Consider the following 20783-nt stretch of genomic DNA (forward strand, 5'->3'; position numbering starts at 1 on the left):
TCTCTACTCAGGCAGACAAAGACCCATAGTAGGAATGCATGCACGGGTCAGACTGAGGACTAAGCCAGAACCCCAATTCCTGACAAAGGTAAACAAGTGGAAGGTTAGGGAAAGTGTATAAATGGAAAGACAATTGTAGAGCAATCCTTTTCCAGTGCATTCATCTAGTGCTTGATGAATAACAAGGTAAAGACCAAGTTCATGAAGACCTGAGTAAATGGAAACCTACAGCTCCTCAGTTCACAGAAATAAAACAACAACCATTGCAGGTGTTCAAAGTCCAGGAGTTTCTAGCTCCAATGACAGCAATTTCCTGCTCTCTGTAGGAAGATGGCTGTGTTTTCCCATATTTTCCTGGCCTTCACTGTATCTTCTCCAGGGTCCTTTTCTTTGGGATAATAATATCCCTTTTCCTTTTGAAAACATACATCCTTTCTCTGTGCTTGGATGCACCATCCATGTGTGACCCCCAGCATTTGCCATGGGCCAGGCCTTCTCACCCAGTTTCACATGATGCCATGAACCTCCTAAACAGATTGCATCTGTATGGATGGTGAAATGTAGATATTGATCTTCCTCATATAGTGCTGAAATCACATTTCTGCAATAGTGGAAAGAGTTCTCTATCATCCGGCTCCACAGAAAGTTAGACCAGCAGTGAACATTCATCTGCATCAGGAGTTGGAATTGTCCCCTTCCTTCTTCCCACTCTGCTCACTGAACCACTGTGGAGTGTCACTGAGAGATCAATTCCCCTTTACAAGCCTAGCAGAGATGAGGTTTAGTTGACTGGGAAATACATTCACAGGTACTGGTAGAAAATGCATGTTTAGCTTTTGAACTGCAGAAAAAAGATTATTTCATCTTGTGGTCTCACATGTTGCCTAAATTTGTTGTATCACTAAGTTGGTATATATACCTATAATTTCAAGTATTTAATGGATGGTCTTTCACAGTGCAGTGAGCTTTTTATGCCATGAAAATACCAAATCAAGTTTTTCAGGAAATTATGTCAATAAAAATAAATAACGCATTTGTCCTTTAAAATAATTTTAAATTGGTTACCATGGACTCACAGAACACAGCATTGCGCCGGAAGTCAATGATCCATAGCTCAAGTTCCAATCCCATTACAGTATCTAATTCAAATTTTAATTTATGTATTTGTTTTTCTCTCCCACACAGGAATTAGCAGCCTATAATGCTGTTAATGCTCTTCAGTCAGCCTATGGTATAAGATACAGATATGGTCCTGCATCTAGCACTTTGTGTAAGTTTTTTCTCTGCCACAGGTTTATGTTTGTGACTTTGACCTACCTATAGTAAGGTGGAGATTACCCTTATTAAAACAAAGAAAGCAAACATTGTTTAAAGTGAACTTTGTTCCAGTTGTGGATAGCGAGGAAGGAGGAAGATGAAGTTTTGTAACTGATTCAGTCAGTTGATTGCAGTAAGAATAACTCAATTTATGCAATAAAAGAGATTAAAATGCAATGCATTTGAGGGGCAAAATCCAGGAAATAGCATATAAAACCATATTTTAAAAAAATCGAAAAAAAGCATTATCTTTACGAGGTACTCTAAATGCACTACTAAGTTATAAAATATTTGGGACAAAACTATTTGAAGCAGATTTCATTTTGCACCGTTAATTTGCCTCTTCTTCCATGCAATTGTGACACATACAACTGTTCACAGAGCTCATTCTAAAATTTAGGACAACCTCTTTAAAAACTAGGTTTCAAATATCTCTCTGGCTAGATGATGATAAATGATAGCAATGGTAGCTTTATTTGGGCATCTTCAATTTCCCAGAGAGCATTTTCAAATGAGTTTTTCCCTGTAAGAAAATATCTTTAAAATATACCTTTTAAATATCTAGCAACATTTGTCAGGCAAGCTCTCCACATAGACAGGTAAGAGAATGAGAAATTAAATAGTTTTTCTTTTTACTGAAACTATGCGGCCTGAAAGCTCTCAGTAATGATAACAAACATCAAAAGAGTGAGAAGCTTAAGTAAATAGCAAGGTTTTTCACAAGTGACCCCCTGCATCTTCTCTGCTGTGGCAGTGTTTTGGCTAGAGCTCCACTTTATTGTGGGCCTCTCATCTCACAGCACAGTCATCACCTTGCACTCATCATGGTACAGTTAGTCACTATGTCAAAGTAAGAGCAGTCTAAATTAATGCCAGAATTGTACAGAAGAGAGATGGAACTTTATATGAATATAAGTGTCTTAGGTAATCAACATATGGAGATAAGGAAAGCATAAGAAGTACACTTCCTCAGGAAGGTTTGTTAATATTAGACACCACCTATGCAAATGCTCTCCTCCTGTAAGAAAATGGTGAGAAAACAAAACAGAAATTAAGATAAAAGAAATTAAAAAGCACTTTGAAAAGGAGAACATATATTACTTTATCAACTTTCTCCATCCTCCCTGCAAAGGAATTGACTAAAGTTAAATCTAGGAGTGCACACAACTCCAGTCCACATAGATCTTTGTGGAAGCAAAGCTTTACCTTGCTCCCACCTGGGGACAAGAGCAGTTTGAGCTTTATTCTCAATGTTCTCTTTTATTAAAGTTTTGCTTCACACACACAAAAAAATCAAGTATAATTTTTTTTTTCCTGTGAAAATTGAGAATCTAATCCTGTATTATGATGAGCACTTTTCACCAGAGCCTGGGTGCCCATGTCCTTCTCTGAAGGGTGTTCAGGATCAGGGCAAGCAACAGCTGGAGTTGTGAGTATATTCACTGAGTCCTGGAGACAAAATGCCACAAGAACCCACTGGTGCTTTCAACATGACTTGCATTTAATATGTTAAAAAATTTTCTCTGAATTCTCTCTTTCAGATGTGAGTTCTGGTAGCTCTATGGACTGGGCCTACAAAAATGGCATCCCTTACGCATTTGCATTTGAGCTGCGTGACACCGGCCATTTTGGATTTTTACTTCCCGAGACACTGATCAAACCAACCTGCACGGAGACCATGCTTGCAGTTAAAAATATAACTCTTCATCTGCTGAAGAAATGTCATTGAGAGCTCTTTCCAGGAGCTGGAAAGGAGTGTTTTACTCCCAGTGCCGATGCCTTTCAGTGCGTTCAGATGCCATTATAAGCTTGGCCACTTCGAAATTATAGAAGCTAGTGGGAAATATGGTATTGTTTCTACCAGATTTATGTGGTGGGAAATGGAAAAAATAATTTAATATCTGCTATACAGAAGCCCATAAAGCTGATATACTAATTTAGTTACCACTTTGGTATAAAATAGTCTGTTCTTTTTTCAATAAAACTTTGATTCCCCAACTTCAGAGGGGCAGGTCCATGTGCCTGAAAGAAAACTCCACTTCCAGGCAGTCCCTGGCTTTACTTTTTTCCCCAACAGGAGGACTTCCCTTAGTGGGATCTCTCGAACCAAGGGATAAAGTTTACATTCATGTGTATGCACTCTGTGACCTAACACAGGCCTGTATCCAGAGCAGTAAAAGGCATAGAGTGCAGCTGGACACACTGCAAGTAGCAAAGTGTCTTCCATATGCATGTATACATTCGCATGTATATGCACTTTTGGGTTTTTTTTTTTTCATGTAGTTCAAGAATTTGACCCAAGGTTTCCTTTAACTGTTCTAAGAAACCTAATTTCAAATGTACATATTGGGGTGGACTCAAAATCCACATACTGCCTTTGAAAAATGTAGCTTTCCTAGAGCTGTATAAGAATGATACAGAATTATTATTGAGATATACAATGCTCTGCTTTATGGAGATACCATAGCTGACAAAGTAACTTGCCATGACTTGGAACTCAGAAGCAGGCAGTAGCTGGTGCATCCCTGTTCCACTGTAGTCAGTGCCTGCCCATTCCCACCAGCTGAGGATCTAGCCTTAAACTGTAATTAACCGATGTTAACGGACGTTTTATGTATCAGTATTCTTGCAGTGAGTTCTGTAGCTCTGTGGCTGTGCGGCTGTTCTTGGAAGTCATATTTTTTGCATGTTTTAAAGGAATTAATAATAGATTCTTAAGTGAGCCAGAGGTGAAAGCAGAAGCTTTGCAGATGAAATACAGTGAATAAACAGCATGTTTGAAAGACTAATAATCAAAGCACAGAGAATATAGCAATTTGTTGAGGGTTTTTTTGGTACTTTTAAAATGGTATTTTTTTATCTTATTATATCTGCAAAAACATATATTTTACTTTATTAATTTTGAGTTTAATCTTATACTATAACAAGTTAAATAAAATATTTGTTAATAAAATCATCAAAAGCTTTTGAATTATTCATCCTATTTCATTCAATTGGTAAAGCTTTAGTTCAAGGATGAGACAATTTTACCTGTTAAACATTATTGACACTAAGGATGAGCTATTTAAAAAACCTACATCTTCTCTAAATACGTACTTGAACTTAGCAAATGGGCAACTTTTAAAATGAGACTAGGGAACACTGTATTTAATCAAGAATCTATTGTTTCCAGGACTGAAAAAGGTTATCAGTGTGCAAAGATGGCAGATTTGCATTCTACAGTTTGTTAATAAAAAGCATTTGTTTTAAATGCTTTATTTATTTTAAAGAAGCTTTTTGAAAGCTTGTTCAGGCATGCTTTAGTAATGCTGGTTTCACCTAGGGGATGAAAAATCTCAAAATACCTATCCACTGGTCATTTCCAATTGCTTCTGACCATAGTCATTAAATACTTTAAAAATGGCAATAGCTGTCCTTTGCTATGCACAGTATCTTGACCAACAGGCTTGGCAGTAGTGTCAATTAAATATTAGCGCCAATTACTGAGTTATTCTGAATTTAGGTGACAGGTTTGAACTACTACAAGGACATAAGAGTCTGAAGTGAAGGACAAGAGGCATGAGGGATGCCTAATGAGTTTGAGGCAAATTTACCTCTGGATTGCTACAGTACAAACCTTTGCAAGTATGGGCCAGGAGAAACGAGATGTTTTGATTCCTGTTTGTAGTCCATCAGTTCATCATATGAAGCATTTCAGCTTTATCTCCATACCATCATATCTCCCCTGGTACTGAAAAGTAATTAAGCTCTTGGAAGAAGAAAGGAAAAAAAAACCCAAAACCAACGCAAACCCCCTCTTTTAGTTATCAAAGGAATCTAACATTGTAGATCTAGTTGACCTTCTTGAACAGGAGTAATTGCAAGCATTCTTACATTTATCTAAGAAGTTCTGACATTTAGAAGTAGTTGATAACAAAGGTAGTCCACGAATAAAACTACATCCTGGCACCCGAATGGACTCAGCCTGAATGCTATGTATTGTGTGCAACTGAAAACTCTGAGCTGAGTTTTGAAGCCCTGTGCAGGGTAATTTAGTGCCCCATAGCTGAATACAAGTGTAAACAATCTCTGAGCCCTTTAAGTTCAGGGTCACTAAAGCTGATCAGAAAGGCAGTCACTTGAAAAGAGCAACCCCTATTTCCTGAATTAAGAATTTGTAAGACAATTTATCAGCAGAGTTACTCTAAATGGAGTAGTTTAGCCTAAGGAAAGAACAACTGGGAATCAGCCATTTGGATATGGAGTGACAGCCTTTGTGACTTAGAAACGTTACTTCTCTGAACAGTTCTTTTTTATCTTCATAATTGCTTATTTCTCCTACCTTTGTACTTCTTTTCAGCAGTCTTTATTGACTACAACAGAATCGATAACCGGTTTTGAGAAAAGTGAATCTATTTTATGATAGTAGGTATAGTTTATAATTCAACACAATAAAAAATATATGAACATCAAAACACTGGTTATTAACCCAGCAGTCAAAATCACATATATAATGATTATGTGAAATCCAGGAGTTACACTTCCATTGATTACTGATAGAATAATTATAGCTGCTTCTATAACTTGGAGAAAGTGCTCAGGCAAGGTTTTGTGAACATCTCTCCCTCTTTTTGATAGCTTTTATTTTTTTATAACAAAAACCTGTTTAATCTGAAGAAGAGGAAGTTGAGGGGAGACCTAATCACGCTCTATAATGACCTGAAAGGAGGTAGGCTATGGAGAGGTGGGAGCTGATCTTTTCTCCCTAGTGACAAAGGATAGGACAAGAGGAAATGGCATCAAGTTACAGCAGGGAAGGTTTAGATTGGATATTAGGAAAAACTTCTTCACAGAGAGGGTTGTTAGGCGTTAGAACTGGCTGCCCATTGAAGCGGTGGAGTCTTCATCTGTGGAGGTATTCAAAAGAGGGTTAGATGTGGTGCTTAGGTTTAGTGGTGGTTGGCAGATTAGGGTGATGGTTGGTCTATAAAGTCCCTTCCAACCAAGACAACTCTATGATTCTATGCTTCTATGATTCGTTTGTGTGAAGGAAACAGGCCTCCAACCCCTTATGATTCTATGATTCTATGCCTCTGCAACTCACCCTTCCTGACAACAAAAAAACTATCCCAAATGAGAACTTACAAAGATTTCAAGTGACCTTGAATCATCATTAATAAATAGGTAAAAATTGACCTTTATAGGTTGAAAAAGGTATTCAGTTTGTTCATCATCATTGAAGAAAGAGCACAGCTCATGGGCAACGATCCAAATCCCTTTTTCAGAAGTTGCTTCTTTCAAAAGGCCACTGTATTGGGTCACACACACAACATGTGAAGCCTATGAAAACCTGAAATTCTTTTTTTTTTAAATTTCTAAAATTTGAATAGAAAGAGTCCAAATAACCCTGAATGTCACCATGCATTTACTTCAAAACATCCAGCACCATTCCTCTGGTCTATAACCAGCTGCAGTGTGCAGGTTGTGCTGCCTGCTCCAGGACTGCACACAAGAACTGTCTTGAAAAGATTGCATCTAATTCAAGTTAAGCAGAAAGCATTATATTTCCTACCAAAACCAGGTTACTACTTAACTATTCTACTTTCATCATGTTAAACATTCCCTTCCCTTTTTATGTTTGCATTCAATTTAATGGCACCACTCAAAAAGAAAATACTCGTTAGCATAGGTACAGCCATTGTCTTGTGTGATTAAAAGCCAGATGTTACCATTTTTGTGCACTTCTTGATGGTAAAACACCAGAATAAGATCTCAGTTGTGCAGAGACACAACTACCCCTCTGCTGTGGAAAACAGGACAAGAGAACAGAAATTCAAATAAATTACAGAGTTTTTAAATACAAAGCCCATGACATTAGCTATACTACTTTTAAGGAAAAAAAAGAAAAGAGGTGTAAATTTTAAAATCTTCTGTCCACTGAAAATGTAGACCACTTGGCATGCTTAAAACACACCCAATTCTCATACTCATTCAGAATTAAAAAAAGTTCCAAAGAGCTGTAATTGCTTCCTCCTCCAGCTGTGTAGGAGGAAAGCTGAGTGCAGAGAGAGCTGCCTTCTGGCTGATTGCATCAAGAGGTTTCAAGCCTTATCAGCACCATGAAATCAGGAGTACTGATGCTGTTGGCAGGTCTGTCTTGGGTGGAGATGTACTTACTACTCCAGAGCAGTTTTCACAGTCCTCAGCTGAACAAGCCTATGGACCGAACCACAGAGCGCTGAGGGACCAGACTGTCCAAAATCCACAGCCTTAGGCTGCATGTGGTGTCAAAAGGGCCTGCCTTAACAAGGTCCTCTGTTAATAGCTGCAAATTTAGGATACCCAGAGTCTCCCCAGAGCGGTGAGCTCACACATGGTTCTCCTTAGCAAATGATGCTAGGCAAGGACATTTAGAATATGTGAATCTTTGGCCCCCGAATGCTTGTCTTTGCCTGACAGGCAGGAGTGGTCAAGCAGAAAGTCTCAGCTCCCTCTGCCTGCAGACCCTTTTGACACTCTCTCCTGAGAGACTGAGTCAAGCACGGCAGGGCTTGCCCTTGGATTCAGACATCAGGGAATGCACTCATAAATAATAGATTCAAATGTTAATTAAAAAAAAATCTGCCACCGTCTCCAGCCATGCAGAAAATGCACTTTTCCAGCGACAAAGAAAAACTATCCATAGCCATAAAGACACAGGGGTAATATATTTCATCCATCCTGGCTTCTCTGAGAGTCCACCGCTGCTCAGCATTACTGAGAGAGACACACGGCAGAGTAGCCATAACAATGAAATATTTTAATCCGCCCCCAAGCCTGCAGAAGTGTATACTTTATCTCGAATATAGATAACCATATATTGTGCTACAACAGTGAGCAGGTGTTTCAGTCTTTCTTGCTGACTACTGTGTGCCAGGCTATCCTTCTGAATACCAGAATGGCTCAGTTGCTGTGAGGGCTGTCTCTTTTTTTAACCAAATAATGACTCCTTTATTTTTATCAGAATTTCAAGTTAGGTCTGAAGATACGTATATATATATATATATATATGTATGTATGTATAAAAGATTCTGAGCAAGTTTCATTTTATAACAGAACTTTCAATTTTCTTGAAAATAAGGCATCTGTTGTTAAAATCCCAGCCTGAGATTTCAGGTGGCTTATTGTTTTCAGTGTGTCATGACTGAAAACAACCCCAGTATAGCAGCTTGAAAAGCTGAGCAGAAATGACTGAACTACTCACTGTTTCATTTCCCTTATTTCATTTCACTTTGTTTCTAGATTGAGAAAAATCTGGGTTGATTGGGCTGAGTTGAAGGAGTGCAGTCAAAAAGCCGAGTGTAAAGGGTTCTTCCATGCTTAATGAGCTAGAAATAGCTACTTTTAAAAAAAGCAAAAAAATGGCAACTTGTTATATTTTAAGTTCTTTATACAGATTAATTGATTTACTCTGTTTGAACTAAATTATCACATTCACAGAACTTAGTATGGTTTGGAATGATGTATTGCTGTTTTCCTGGGAGCAAAGCAGTTTTCCAAAGGTTAAATGAGTGAAATGCCTGTTGGTGTGATAGGAGAACCAGAGCTGCTCTTTGGCCTTGTTAGCAGAGAATCTGCCAAAAAGGCTAAATACACTTGAGCCTTATCTAACAGGATAAATTTGCTATATCATGCTGCATGCATCTCCATTTTTCTTCCTCCATTTCAAAGAAGTGAATGCTGTCTGCTGGTGACAACTTGGGGCTATAAAAGTGCCTAACTTTTGGTACTAAATTTAAATCATGAACCTGTTAAAATGTGTGAAATTTCCCACATACCTACGCAGATCCATTCACACACAAACAAGATGTCTGTCTGCACAATGTGTACTGTGTGATGGTTTACGTAATGGTGTAGCTGCAATACTTGGCAACCACAGGGCTGCTGATAGCAGGCAGCATGTGTTCGGCATCTCTCCTCTGCCTGCTGTAAGCACACGCAAGTTCAGCTTGTTTGGCCAGTTCCCTAAAAGCCCTCCAAGCTACTTCAGGGGTGCAAGGAAAGATGTTCTCCTCCTGGGGTTGCTGCATCATAATTCTGTGGGTTATCACCATCGGCACTACCTGCATCACCAGCCAAGCCCTTAGTGTGTTCAACAGCACAGAGCTAAGAGGTCAGGTTTTGCTATTGTGAATGCTTAGGGCAGAGGCTGTATGAAAGTGTTACACCCTCAACTCCCAATGCCAACCACATCCCAGAGAGTCTTCATTATCTCATGGGTCCTGAAGAAAGCCTTACACCATTGCCCAGAGTGACCAAAGGGGTGTCTGAGGCTGTTCCTGGAAAGTCTGGTAGCACTAAGGAGAGCACTGGAGAGCCACAGGCACTTACCAGCTCCCATTAGGATTCCTGGGCTGCTTCGGTCCATGAACACTTCTTCTATATACTAGCCATTTGCAGGAATACATTTTAAACCAAATCATTTTAGAAAAAAAAAAAACCCACAACCCAAAAAAAATTTCTTACACAATTTAAAGATCTTCTATTAAAGCTGCTGTGACTATTTTAATGAAGTTTCTTTTCCAAGAAATGAGCTCTCCTTTCCAAGAAGCTGAAGTAGAAGTAACCTGAAGTTGCTGTCTCACAAAAGCTGCTTAGGGAGTCAGTGGATATAGTCCACTACCTGTCAAACATAGACACTGCAGATAATAAGTGCAACCTTCAGGAGATGTCTCAGCAGGGACCTGGCAGTAAACGTGTCTGAAGACCAGGCTACTCTTCCAATAGCAGTTTTGATGCAGACTAGATAACAAACATTGGGAAGCTTGTCTACATCTCTCTCCTCTTGAGCTGAGAGTAGAAACATTGAGTTTCCACAGCTGTCAGGACTACACTTCTCAAAATAAAACATTAAAGTCTGTATCAGATATTCACCAGAGAAAGGAAGCTCCCTGTTTCTTTCACAGCACAGGACCAGGGGAAGGGCCCCTTTGCTGATGTGCCTGGCTGCAGACCCACTGGCACCCAGCCCATCAGAAACTGTGTTATTTAAAACTGCTGGAATCACCATCTTGCTTTTCTTTTGCATCTATGAGAATCTGAAACAGCCCATCAGTGCTGAAGCCTGAATATGTGCAATAAGTCTCCCCCATTTAGGTGTCCACTGAAGGTTAAAGAAAGAGACAATTTCTTGAAAACTCCCTTTTGGATTTGGTGATTTCCATTCTGCTGAAAACCAACAGCTATATGTACAGGGGAAATCTTGGAAGACAAATTATCTTTCTTAATTTTTTATCCAAAACTATACTAAGTACACTACGTATTATCTTCATAGTAAAAAAAAAAAAAAGGACAGATTCTAACACGGAGTAGTGGAAAAAGTCCAATTAAATAGCAAGACTCTAAGCCCCAGGAGCAGCAGAGATTTCTTGGATTAGTATAAAAAGGCATTTTTATTTCTAACCAGGAATAAAATCACTAAAGCACCAATACTTAAGAGAGATGAAAGACAAAACAAGATTGTTGAATAATGAGAGGACTTCTGGGTCAGATGTCCTACTGTGAGAGTGAACAGCTATCTATGACTAAACAAACAGTTGGAAGAGCAAAAGTTAGAAAAATATTGGCAAACAAGCAGAGACTAATCATTTTAGATTGAATGACACTCTGTGAGAAGTATAAAGATATCTTCATCCTAAGTAAACAGATACTGCTGGGATTATTGCTAAAGGTAACAAGCACACAAGACCAAATGGGCACCAAAATTGAAAAAATCACTTATTCCATTCATCTGATGGTGTCAGAGCCCACAATCAAGCTTCTCTTACGTAAAAAAAACACCTGCTTTTGGAGTACTCCCATGGGGAAAATCTAATCTAATATTTAGGGACCCTGTGACATAATTAATTTTTAGTGTATATGGATATTAGCGAAGAGGGAAGAGCATCTAGTAATGCTTGCTACCTTCCCTGGCAATTACAGTGCTTCCCACTCCATGCAACTTGGCCCCTTTGTCTCCACCCCTCCAACTGTATGTGTGGATAAAGCCCAACATGGCAAAACTGGACTGGTATCTGCTGTGTGAAGAAGCAAAGCAGCAGGTTACATACAGAGGTAGCAGAAATCATCTGCACTATATTCTGGCTGTCTTTCCACAACAGAATGTGTATAAGTGTAAAAAGCACCATATATCTGCTGCAGGACACTGGAGACTAAAAGATAAAGAGGGTTAAGACTAACTTCCTTTAGGCAAAGCCTCACTTGTCATAAAATTCATCAAAATATTGATCCCAATGCATGGTAGAAGTGCATTTCTTCTTCCACTTTTCATTAGACATCCACAGCACCACGCAGTGATGATTCTTCTCTATTCTTCTGCATTGCCATGCATTTCATAAGGACACAGCTTTTAAAGAACAGATTGATACCACAGCTGAAAAGGATAAAGTTGCAGTACTACCAATATACAGCATGAAATTAGACGTGCAATAAATTCCAAGCAAAAAGCAGTAGTGGAACCCTGGAGATGAAACTTATATGGGAATGTTTCCAAGGAAGGCTCTCCTAGGCTTCACTAAATCTTGACAATGTGTATCTATTTAAACCACACTTTATGCTCCAATTCACTGGAGTACAGAAGTCAAGGCTGGAATCCAAGGGAAAACCAGTGAATATGTACTTGCCACTCAGTGTGGGACGTTATTTTAACACAGCCAGAGTCAGTCTATTTGCCTAGTATATATCTTTGTTTTAAAAAAGAACAATAAATAATCTTTAAACTCTGCCAATTCCTTTGTTATACAAAAGAGTATTGCTTATGAAGGCTCACACACATCAATTACAAGCTTCTCTGTGCTTCACCTAGGTGTTCCCTGACAATTACATACACCACCATGATAAAGATCCAAACCTTTAACAGCCCAGCCACTATTATTCAGCACATTGACAACTGGCAATAATCCTATAGCCAAAACCACTACTTGAGATTTCTGAGATATCCCAGTAAATCCTTCCATTCTTTCATGTCTGGAATTAAAAAAAAAAAAAAAACAAAACAGGCAGCCCTTGTACCTTCTCCTGGGGGACAGTGATTCAGGGTACTGAGGAACAAGGAGGTGTCAGTGTTACAGGATTACTGATGCCGCCATTCACCACCTGTTTTCATCCACTGCAGGCCTCAACTTTCACCTGTCTGAGAGGAGAATTTCAGAGTCCTCCTGCTCTGAAGGCGAGATGTAACTCATCTGACTGCCACTGTATGAAAGCTATTCATCTAAGCTAAATTGACTTGGATCTCTCTGTAGTCGGAAGAGAACAATAAAGGATGTAAAGGATGACAGGTCGCATCTATCTTAGGCTCGGTACCACCGGTACTGCACGAGTTACTCATTAGAAGCTGGTCTTTCTGCAAGAGTCCAGATGACAGTTTAGACTGGGTGCCTTTTACAGCTGTTAAAATTAAGACAAATTCCACCCTAGGATGAGACATATCCTGTAACTTCCAGTACATCATCCACACTTACATACCAGTTCTGTCTGCACTCAGGTGTCTGAAGTTCTTTCTCTCAGAGCTGCCCGGGGCACCTGGGATATTCAGGGAACAAACAACCCTCTTAAAGATAAATGTTATTTATTTTAGCTGTACATATTTGTCTAATAGAAACTAATGCACACCTAATCAGCAAACTGTCTACATATATTTCTGTCATGTAACTTCAACTATAATTCAGGCAGACATAATCTCTTCAGCCACCACAAGTGAAGCCTGGCGTCTCTCAGGTGCTGTGGACCATGAAAGCGTCACAATTTCTGTCCCTCTCTCTCATGTCTCTTTTAATCCCACCAGTTATTTTTGTTACTCTGCTTTCCCATTTCATTTCTTGTCCTTGTAGTTTGCTGGAGACGGAGCTAAAAATACAAGAGCCTCCATTAATAACAGCGCGGTCTCTAACTTCGAGTTAGCTGCTGGGTGCATCCTTTCTCTTCTTTTTTTCCTTCACAGATTTTTTTACAAGATTAACAACTGTTACTATACAGCATACAGAAAAATACCAAAGACACAGAACATACCAATACATGAATAATCAAGCAATATAGAGTATTCAAAAATCTATCATAGATAGGGCAGTTCCAAACCTGTCCCCAGAAACAGCTAAATCCAGGATTGGTGAGACCCTGTGGGTTTACCCCAGCAGCTGACTGGCTGCCAGCTGCCTGCTGAATTAATAGGGGATGCCCCTTCAAGCAGCCAGTCTCCTCTGTCGATTATATTTTCTTCCTGCTTCTAACAGGCATTACATATTTCAATGCTACAGAGTTTAAAGCACTCCCTGTATTTAAAGTGAAAATGCTATCTTATTTTTGTAAGAACGTGTAAGAACTTCATGTTTGATGCAAACTATCAGTAATTGGGACTAGTAAACAAATATTCAAAGCAAGCTATAGCCTCTTCAACCTCCCACTGCAGAAACCAATCATGTTCTTATAAAAGCCAATACCTTCATTAGAAAGAAAATCTGCTCTGAGCTTTTTATGAGCAAGAAAAACAAAATGCCACCACAGTTTCATGATCAAACATTTATTAGAATTATTTTATGAGCAAAAGAAATGCTTTCTAGTGAATGATGTAGTAAAAATGACCTCAGAAGTTATGCACAGAAATAGTGACTTCTGTGTTCTGTGATATTTTTTAAAAAAACAAATGAATGTTTGCAATGATTGCAACAACATTTAGGCTTGAAAATACACCAGAATGTTTTAATATTATATTTCACAGGGTGACCACATTTGGCAAATGTGCACAAATATGTGAAGCCTGGTTATAAGACATTGCTGTTACCCCTCAGAATTTTAAAACAGAGCACTGTCAGCTTCCATAGAGGGCTCACACCTATTCCTAAGGACACAACCTCATTCTCATACGGTACTCATAGGTACATTGTGAATTTCAAGTCAATGTGGATTTTAATCTTCTACCTTTGATCCAGCACAGCAATAAAAAGAAGTGAAACCATTCATTTAAACTCCACAAGCTTGGGGAAAATTCTGGTGGGTTCTCATATCTTGTGACATGAATGCCCCAAATTACCATTTTAAAGTGATGCACAACTATCTACCCTCCATCTAGGAAGCTATCTTGCAGGTGCCAAACAGACTGCTGCACAAAAAAAAGAGGCAGAAATTGCAGTTGCCCATACTGAGTCTTCTGGTTTGTAAGAATCCAGATTTGGGTTAACGTCATCCATGTGAGAGGGCTTACTACCAGCACACTTCATTTTGAAAAACTGTACCATATTGTTTCCTTCTTGCATCTGTGTTCTTGCCATTTGCTGCAATAATATCTCAAGTATTATTTCTGTCCTAAAATGGTGAGCAAAGGAAAATCAATGTGCTGACAGGAGTTTAATCCAAGAAATGTTGAAGAGGAACAAGCTAATGAATAGAAGCTGTTCGTCAATCGAGTGTTTTAAGGATGACACCTGCAGCTATCCAGAGGTGTGACCTCCGTCCCATGCATACACAACTAGACCAATTCAAGCTCCACTGCCAACCTTCTTTTAAATTCATGTAAGTAAGCTTTTACTGCAAAATTTATCTAGTCCTAGTGCTAGCCAAGAAAGCAAATTTGGTCCAAATACCTATAAAACACCATAAAAATTACCATTAGGGTTGACTTGTATAATTATATATCTATTATAAGGGCCCTGCACAAAGCCTCCTCTTTACAGACTCCTAGTTTAAGCACGAGCTGCAGTACTTGGTAAGCACAACTTACCTCAAACTGCATTTAATGGGAAGTGAAAACAGAAGCAGTCACAGAACTCAGAAGTGGCTCTATGGATTCGGAGGAACTTGGTCCTGTCAAATTATCTGCTGCATGTCCACAAGCTGTGATAAGTGAGATTTTTACCAGCCCAACAACAGTCCCACCGGTAGCACAGCAACATTTTCTGATAGCCACTGTCCCTACTCCTGGATGAGAAGATCTAAAAACTACAAAGCTTTTAGCAAGAAACGGCATATAATACACACTTTCGGATACCAAAACCAAACACTCCAGGTCTGCCTGGATCTGAACCCAGACAGCAGCACATCTGAATGTCATGAGAAATCATCCATCGTACATGCTGTGAACCAGTCAGTCCAGATGGCACATCTGCTCTGACACTTGAAACTAGAAACATCTTGGAAGTCTAATCAAAAGTGTCACAGGTGTTTCAAAACGTCTTGTAAAGATATTTGAGTGTATACACATCTAGTAAATATTTTCTGGGTTAACTGGGATACTAGAATGAATCACTACAGTGTTTCTTGAATGTCTGTCCTCTAGGCAGGAATATCCATAACTCCCATTCAATTCTACCTTTCCAGTGATTCATATTCAAAGTCTTTCATTCCTGCCATGAAGCCCACAGTTTACAGCACATAAGCTGAAATACCAGGTATTGCATTTTTGACAGGAAATAACCTACCACAGTTGCTGGAGGAAACAATCAGGCAGATTCAAAGATCACTTCTTGGCAGTTAATAGTGGTTATTGCTTCAGACTCATTGCTTCCCACATTAATTCACATGACTTTTATGACCTCTCTGTCTAAGCTTTTCAACACAGATATTAAAATACTTTGAAACCACCCCTGTTATTCATTTGACTTACCCTACCCACTGATGAAAGGGATATTTTTCCCCAGCTGAATTCCATTCAATTTTTCTCAGTTCCTTTTCATTTTCAGCCCTTCTTTTGTTATTATCAGCTTATTGAAAGAGATCTGCATAAACCTTTGAAAATACACAAGTTCTAAAGCGATACACTAAATTCACCTCAGATCAAGGGGAAGAGAGTCATTCAGCATGTAAAAATTAGGTTGAAACTACTGCTTCATGCTCCCAATATCTATGCTATTTAATGCCTAATCTGTAAAACAACTCAGCATGCATTACGCTGGTCACGTCACATCAGTTACAAAGACCTGCAGGAGTTTTAAGCTGGGATTTAAAGGTAGAACAGCCACCATTTTCAGTAAATGTTACTTTTCTAATTTGGCACAAGTCATAACACTCCCATTCTGTAAACTGAAACTGGAGTTTAAGAATTCAGGATAACCATACACTATGGTAGCCATTCCTCTTGTAGGTGTCTGGGGAGATAGCTAATTAACCAGGATCATACCCACACAGTAACCTAGGAATGTCATAACTGTAGGGACAGCACCTCCCAAGAAATGGCAATAATATTGTGGCTCCCAGACTTCAATAGTTTATCCTATTTGAACTATCCAATAATAGTTCAAATAATAGCAATTTTATCCGCTAAGTAAACTAGGCGAAGCAATAAATCAGTGGATCTTATTCCTAACTTTGCCATACATCCTCCATGTATCTCCTTTTGGATTGCAAGGCTCTCAGGAAATTGCCAGATTTTTGTATTGTTGGTATTCAGAGACAGAAATATTTGCCTTTATGAAGGAGTCACTATATAAAGTCACTGCCTTTATGAAGGAGTTGTGCATTTGCACAACCTCTCATACAAAAGTAACTGCACAGTGGATTCCTGATTCCAGGTGAAGGTGTGCTATTCTTAAAGAGGATAGATCTAGATTAGTTAGTACGAAAAGATTCTTTACTGTGAGGGCGGTGAGGCCCTGGCACAGGCTGCCCAGAGAAGCTGTGGCTGCCCCCTCCCTGGCAGTGTTCAAGGCCAGGTTGGAAGGGGCTTTGGGCAACCTGGTCTAGTAGGGGGTGTCCCTGCCCATGGCAGGGGGTGGAACTAGATGGGATTTGAGGTCCCTTCCAACCCAAATCAGTTTGTGGTTCTGTGATTCTGTATCTTCTCTCAAACTGTATCTCACAAAATCACCTTCAGAGACAACTGTGGCTGACAGATCCATGTTTGAAATACTACTAAAGAAACTTTTTTTTAAAAACCCTGTATAAGCAATTTGAAAAAATATATATATTTTCTACTGTCTTTAAGACGGATAGTTGTATGCCTTTTTCACTGATAGTATTACAGTATGCTGAGGTGTCTTGGGGGCTAGGAACTTAATTACTCATGTGGAAGACATGGCTGAAGAAAGGAGTTCAAAACTCCTATAGGTCAGCTAGGAGAAGATATATTCCCACAGAAAAAGTCCTAGCAAAAAAGGGATCACATTCCAGCAAACACAGTGGTTTAAGCTTCCAGCTCATAAATGCAAGCTACAGCTGAGAATATTTTATATCCTCCAGAGTTTCCAGCCACAATTCAAAACTTTATTCCATCAGCCATGAGAGGTGGTTGTTTTTTCTCTTCACTGCTACCTGACATTTTTCCTGCAGCTCTCAGCACCTGACAAATATCACGCTTTACTAGGTATATGTATCCTCGCTTAACGGTAGTACTGAGAATGTATTTCAGTACAGCAAGAGCCTGTAATTTTTTAGCTTTAAGGAATAAATTTGTCATCTTGCAAAAGCCTCCTCAAAGTGATGGATGTTTATTCCGTTACTTGTATGGTCACTCCAGGGTGTCATATGCCTTTGTACAAACGTTTGGAAGCAACCTAGGGATTGCCTATTGATTAACATTCCCTGTGCTAACAAGCATTTGCTCTTTGTGCTTTCAGTGCAGCACTAGATATACTGCAGCCTGCTTTAACCTCTTGAATACTTGCTCTTCGAACAAATGATGAACTCCTAACTTCTACTCCTGAATTTATCTAAAAAAAAAACCCCTCCCCCTTAAAAATATTAAGGCACATTTTTAGTGAATCTCTCTTGCAGTTTGGATGACAGATTGCGATCCTTTGCATAATGGATATAGTGAATATTTTGACTTCAGTGACTTTGACTTCAGTTTCACTTATTTTTTTACGAGGCTGGCAGGCCAAGGAGTCCACAAAGAGACAGAGAGAAACGTCTTCTTTGTCTTTCAGTATTACATGACCAAGTACCACCAGCAGACCTGTTAAATCTTATGCATTCAGTAAGAGACTCAGAAACTTCTCCACCAAGGTACCTACAGTTGCAGAACAGAATCACAGCTTCTCTCCTGTTCCAGGTTCCCATCTGCCAGATCCATCTGGACCCTGATCCATCATGCACTGATTATCTCTGTATCTGGTACATGAAAAGAGAATCAGAGCAAATGCAAAGTACTGTACTGCGGCTAAGGAAGGTGCCAACAAGTGAGACACCACAATTAAAGGATCACATACACTGGCACTAACACACCAGTCCTACTTATTGGCCCATCCATCCTATAGACGGGGTCACATACAGAGACAGGGCTGAGTGGCCTCTTGCACAGTAGAAATACTGAAGAGAATTTATACCAAAAGAAGTAGTTTAAACAATACTCAGAGTTGGCATAAACTGGTACTGTTGCCAAAAAATGCAAGCATGCCCTCTTCTTGCCCATTTTCTTGTTCATGTCCTTGTGTTTATCCCCTCCCTTGAGCTAACACAAACCTTTACGAGACTGCCAGATGAATCAGGATATGGAATATATCTGGATTAAAAATCCTCTGTTTCTTTTCAAGTTAATTTCCATCTAATTACATTCTGAATATAATTCAGCACATAATTCGCAACATGAAAATGCAAATCCTTAGGCTGACCAAGGAAGCAAGAAATATATGGGTAGGAGCAAGAAGAAGGATCACTTCTGTTAGTGTCAGTTCTGTTTTACTCTAGCTCAAAGTTATCACAGTCTAACTATTACTGTGCTGTTTCATAGAGTCATAGAATGGCATGGGTTGGAAGGGACTCCAAGGATCATAGAGCTCCAAACCCCCTGCCACAGGCAGGGCCACCAACCTCCAGGCCTGGAGCTACACAAGGTTGCCCAGGGCCCCATCCAACCTGGCCTTGAACACCTCCAGGGATGGGGCATCCACCACCTCTCTGGGCAGCCTGTTCCTGCACCTCACCACTCTCTCTGTAAAAAACCTTCCCCCTAATATCTAATCTAAACCTTCCCTCCTTTAGCTTCAATCTATTCCCCCTTGTCCCGCCATTATCTACCCTTTTAAAAAGTTGATTCCCCTCCTGTTTGTATGTTCTCTTCTGGTACTGGAAGGCTGCAATGAGGTCCCCCCACAGCCTTCTCTTCTCCAGGCTGGACAAGCCCAGTTCCCTCAGCCTCTCTTCATAGGGAAGGTGCTCCAGCCCTCTAATCATCTTTGTGGCCCTCCTCTGAACCCTCTCCAACAGTTCTACATCTTTCTTGTATTGTGGGCCCCCAGACCTGGACACAGTACTCCAGATCAAAGCTAATCAAGACAATTTAAGAAGATAGTGCCCCCAGAAGCAGTAGACCAGCTGCGCTCATCAACCCTGACCACACTTCCCTACTCCCCTTTTTTGTGTAAGACTTACTGAATGTGCAGGTAAGTCTGGTCAAAAGTCTGCTCCCACTGAAAGCTAACTCTCTAGTAAGGCTGAGTTTTGGCTGGACCTTTGAGCTGAACCAACTCACTGTACAGCTACACAACTGCACCAACGTAAGAAAGGGGGTGTGAGCTCATACAGGTGAAAGACTTCCCTTTGGGAGGCAGTGCAGCCATAGATCATCAGCTTGTTCTAAGCATGAAGCAGTGCTTTCACTGTCACCTTTTACTGTCAGTCTGAAGCAGAGGTTTACAAGCCCTGGCTCTTCAGCATTTTCAAACTAGTGCTACATCCAATTGTTGCACACAAAACCATCAGAAGCAGGTGCTATCTGTTCCCTCTCACACAGAAGGTTCTCCAGTTTTTTACTTATCAAGTCACTGAAAACATTTAAATATTTGAAACAATATCAATGGCTTTTGGAATACTCCAATTAATTTGTGAATAAAAAATACTACACAGTCAATTTTGGAGTGTTTTTCAAATACTTTTTTTTCTCTTATGCTGTTTTATGCTTTAGCAAAGCAGTGATGCTTTTGTGCTTTAGCACACACAAACCAACATTTCCTTGAGGTTTATCACAACACATTTCTCAGGTTTGATAGCACAACATACACACTGTCTGCAGACTTATCAGCCTGAGCAGAAAAAAAAAATAAATCAGTCCTTTTCCGGATCTTCAGGACTTCACCAGCAACCAAATAGGTATCTCTGCCACTATGAGGATTAGCTTTTTTGTGTTAGCCATTGACTCATGCCAATTACCATCAAAGCAGAAATCTGCATGCTGAAACCAAAACACCTTGGGCATTGAAATCATTGCATCTAACAGGCACTCTGGACTTCTTTGGAAGACACCGCTGTTGTATGGCACCATCTGTCCTCAGAGCTCAGACTAAGGCCACTTCTGTTTTGGGTCTTTATCAGTGATCTAGACAAGGGGACTGAGTGCAACCTCAGTTTGCAGATAACACCAAATTGTGTGGGAGTGCTTATCTGCTGGAGGGTAGGAAGGCTCCACAGAGGGATCTAGGCAGGCTGGATTGATGGGCCAAGGCCAACTGTATGAGGTTCAACAAGGCCAAGTGCCAGGTCCTGCATGTCGGTCACAACAACTCCAGGCAATTCTACAGGCTTGG

General features: G+C 39.8%; 1 protein-coding gene across 1 annotated transcript in view; it reads left to right on the plus strand.

Moving 5' to 3' along the window:
• The window catches only part of CPA6 (carboxypeptidase A6), a gene marked incomplete at both ends in the record, with an annotated part of 83708 nt that extends 80662 nt beyond the window's left edge, over positions 1 to 3046 (plus strand). The window contains 2 exons of the mRNA XM_084260328.1: positions 1186 to 1270; positions 2859 to 3046. Of these exons, the coding sequence (XP_084116454.1) occupies positions 1186 to 1270; positions 2859 to 3046 (273 nt within the window). The remainder of the gene's footprint in view (positions 1 to 1185; positions 1271 to 2858) is intronic.
• Between the last annotated feature and the right edge of the window lie 17737 nt (positions 3047 to 20783).

The sequence above is a fragment of the Gallinula chloropus genome, assembly GCF_964237585.1.
Source record: "Gallinula chloropus genome assembly, chromosome: 2".
Taxonomy (NCBI): Eukaryota; Metazoa; Chordata; class Aves; order Gruiformes; family Rallidae; genus Gallinula; species Gallinula chloropus.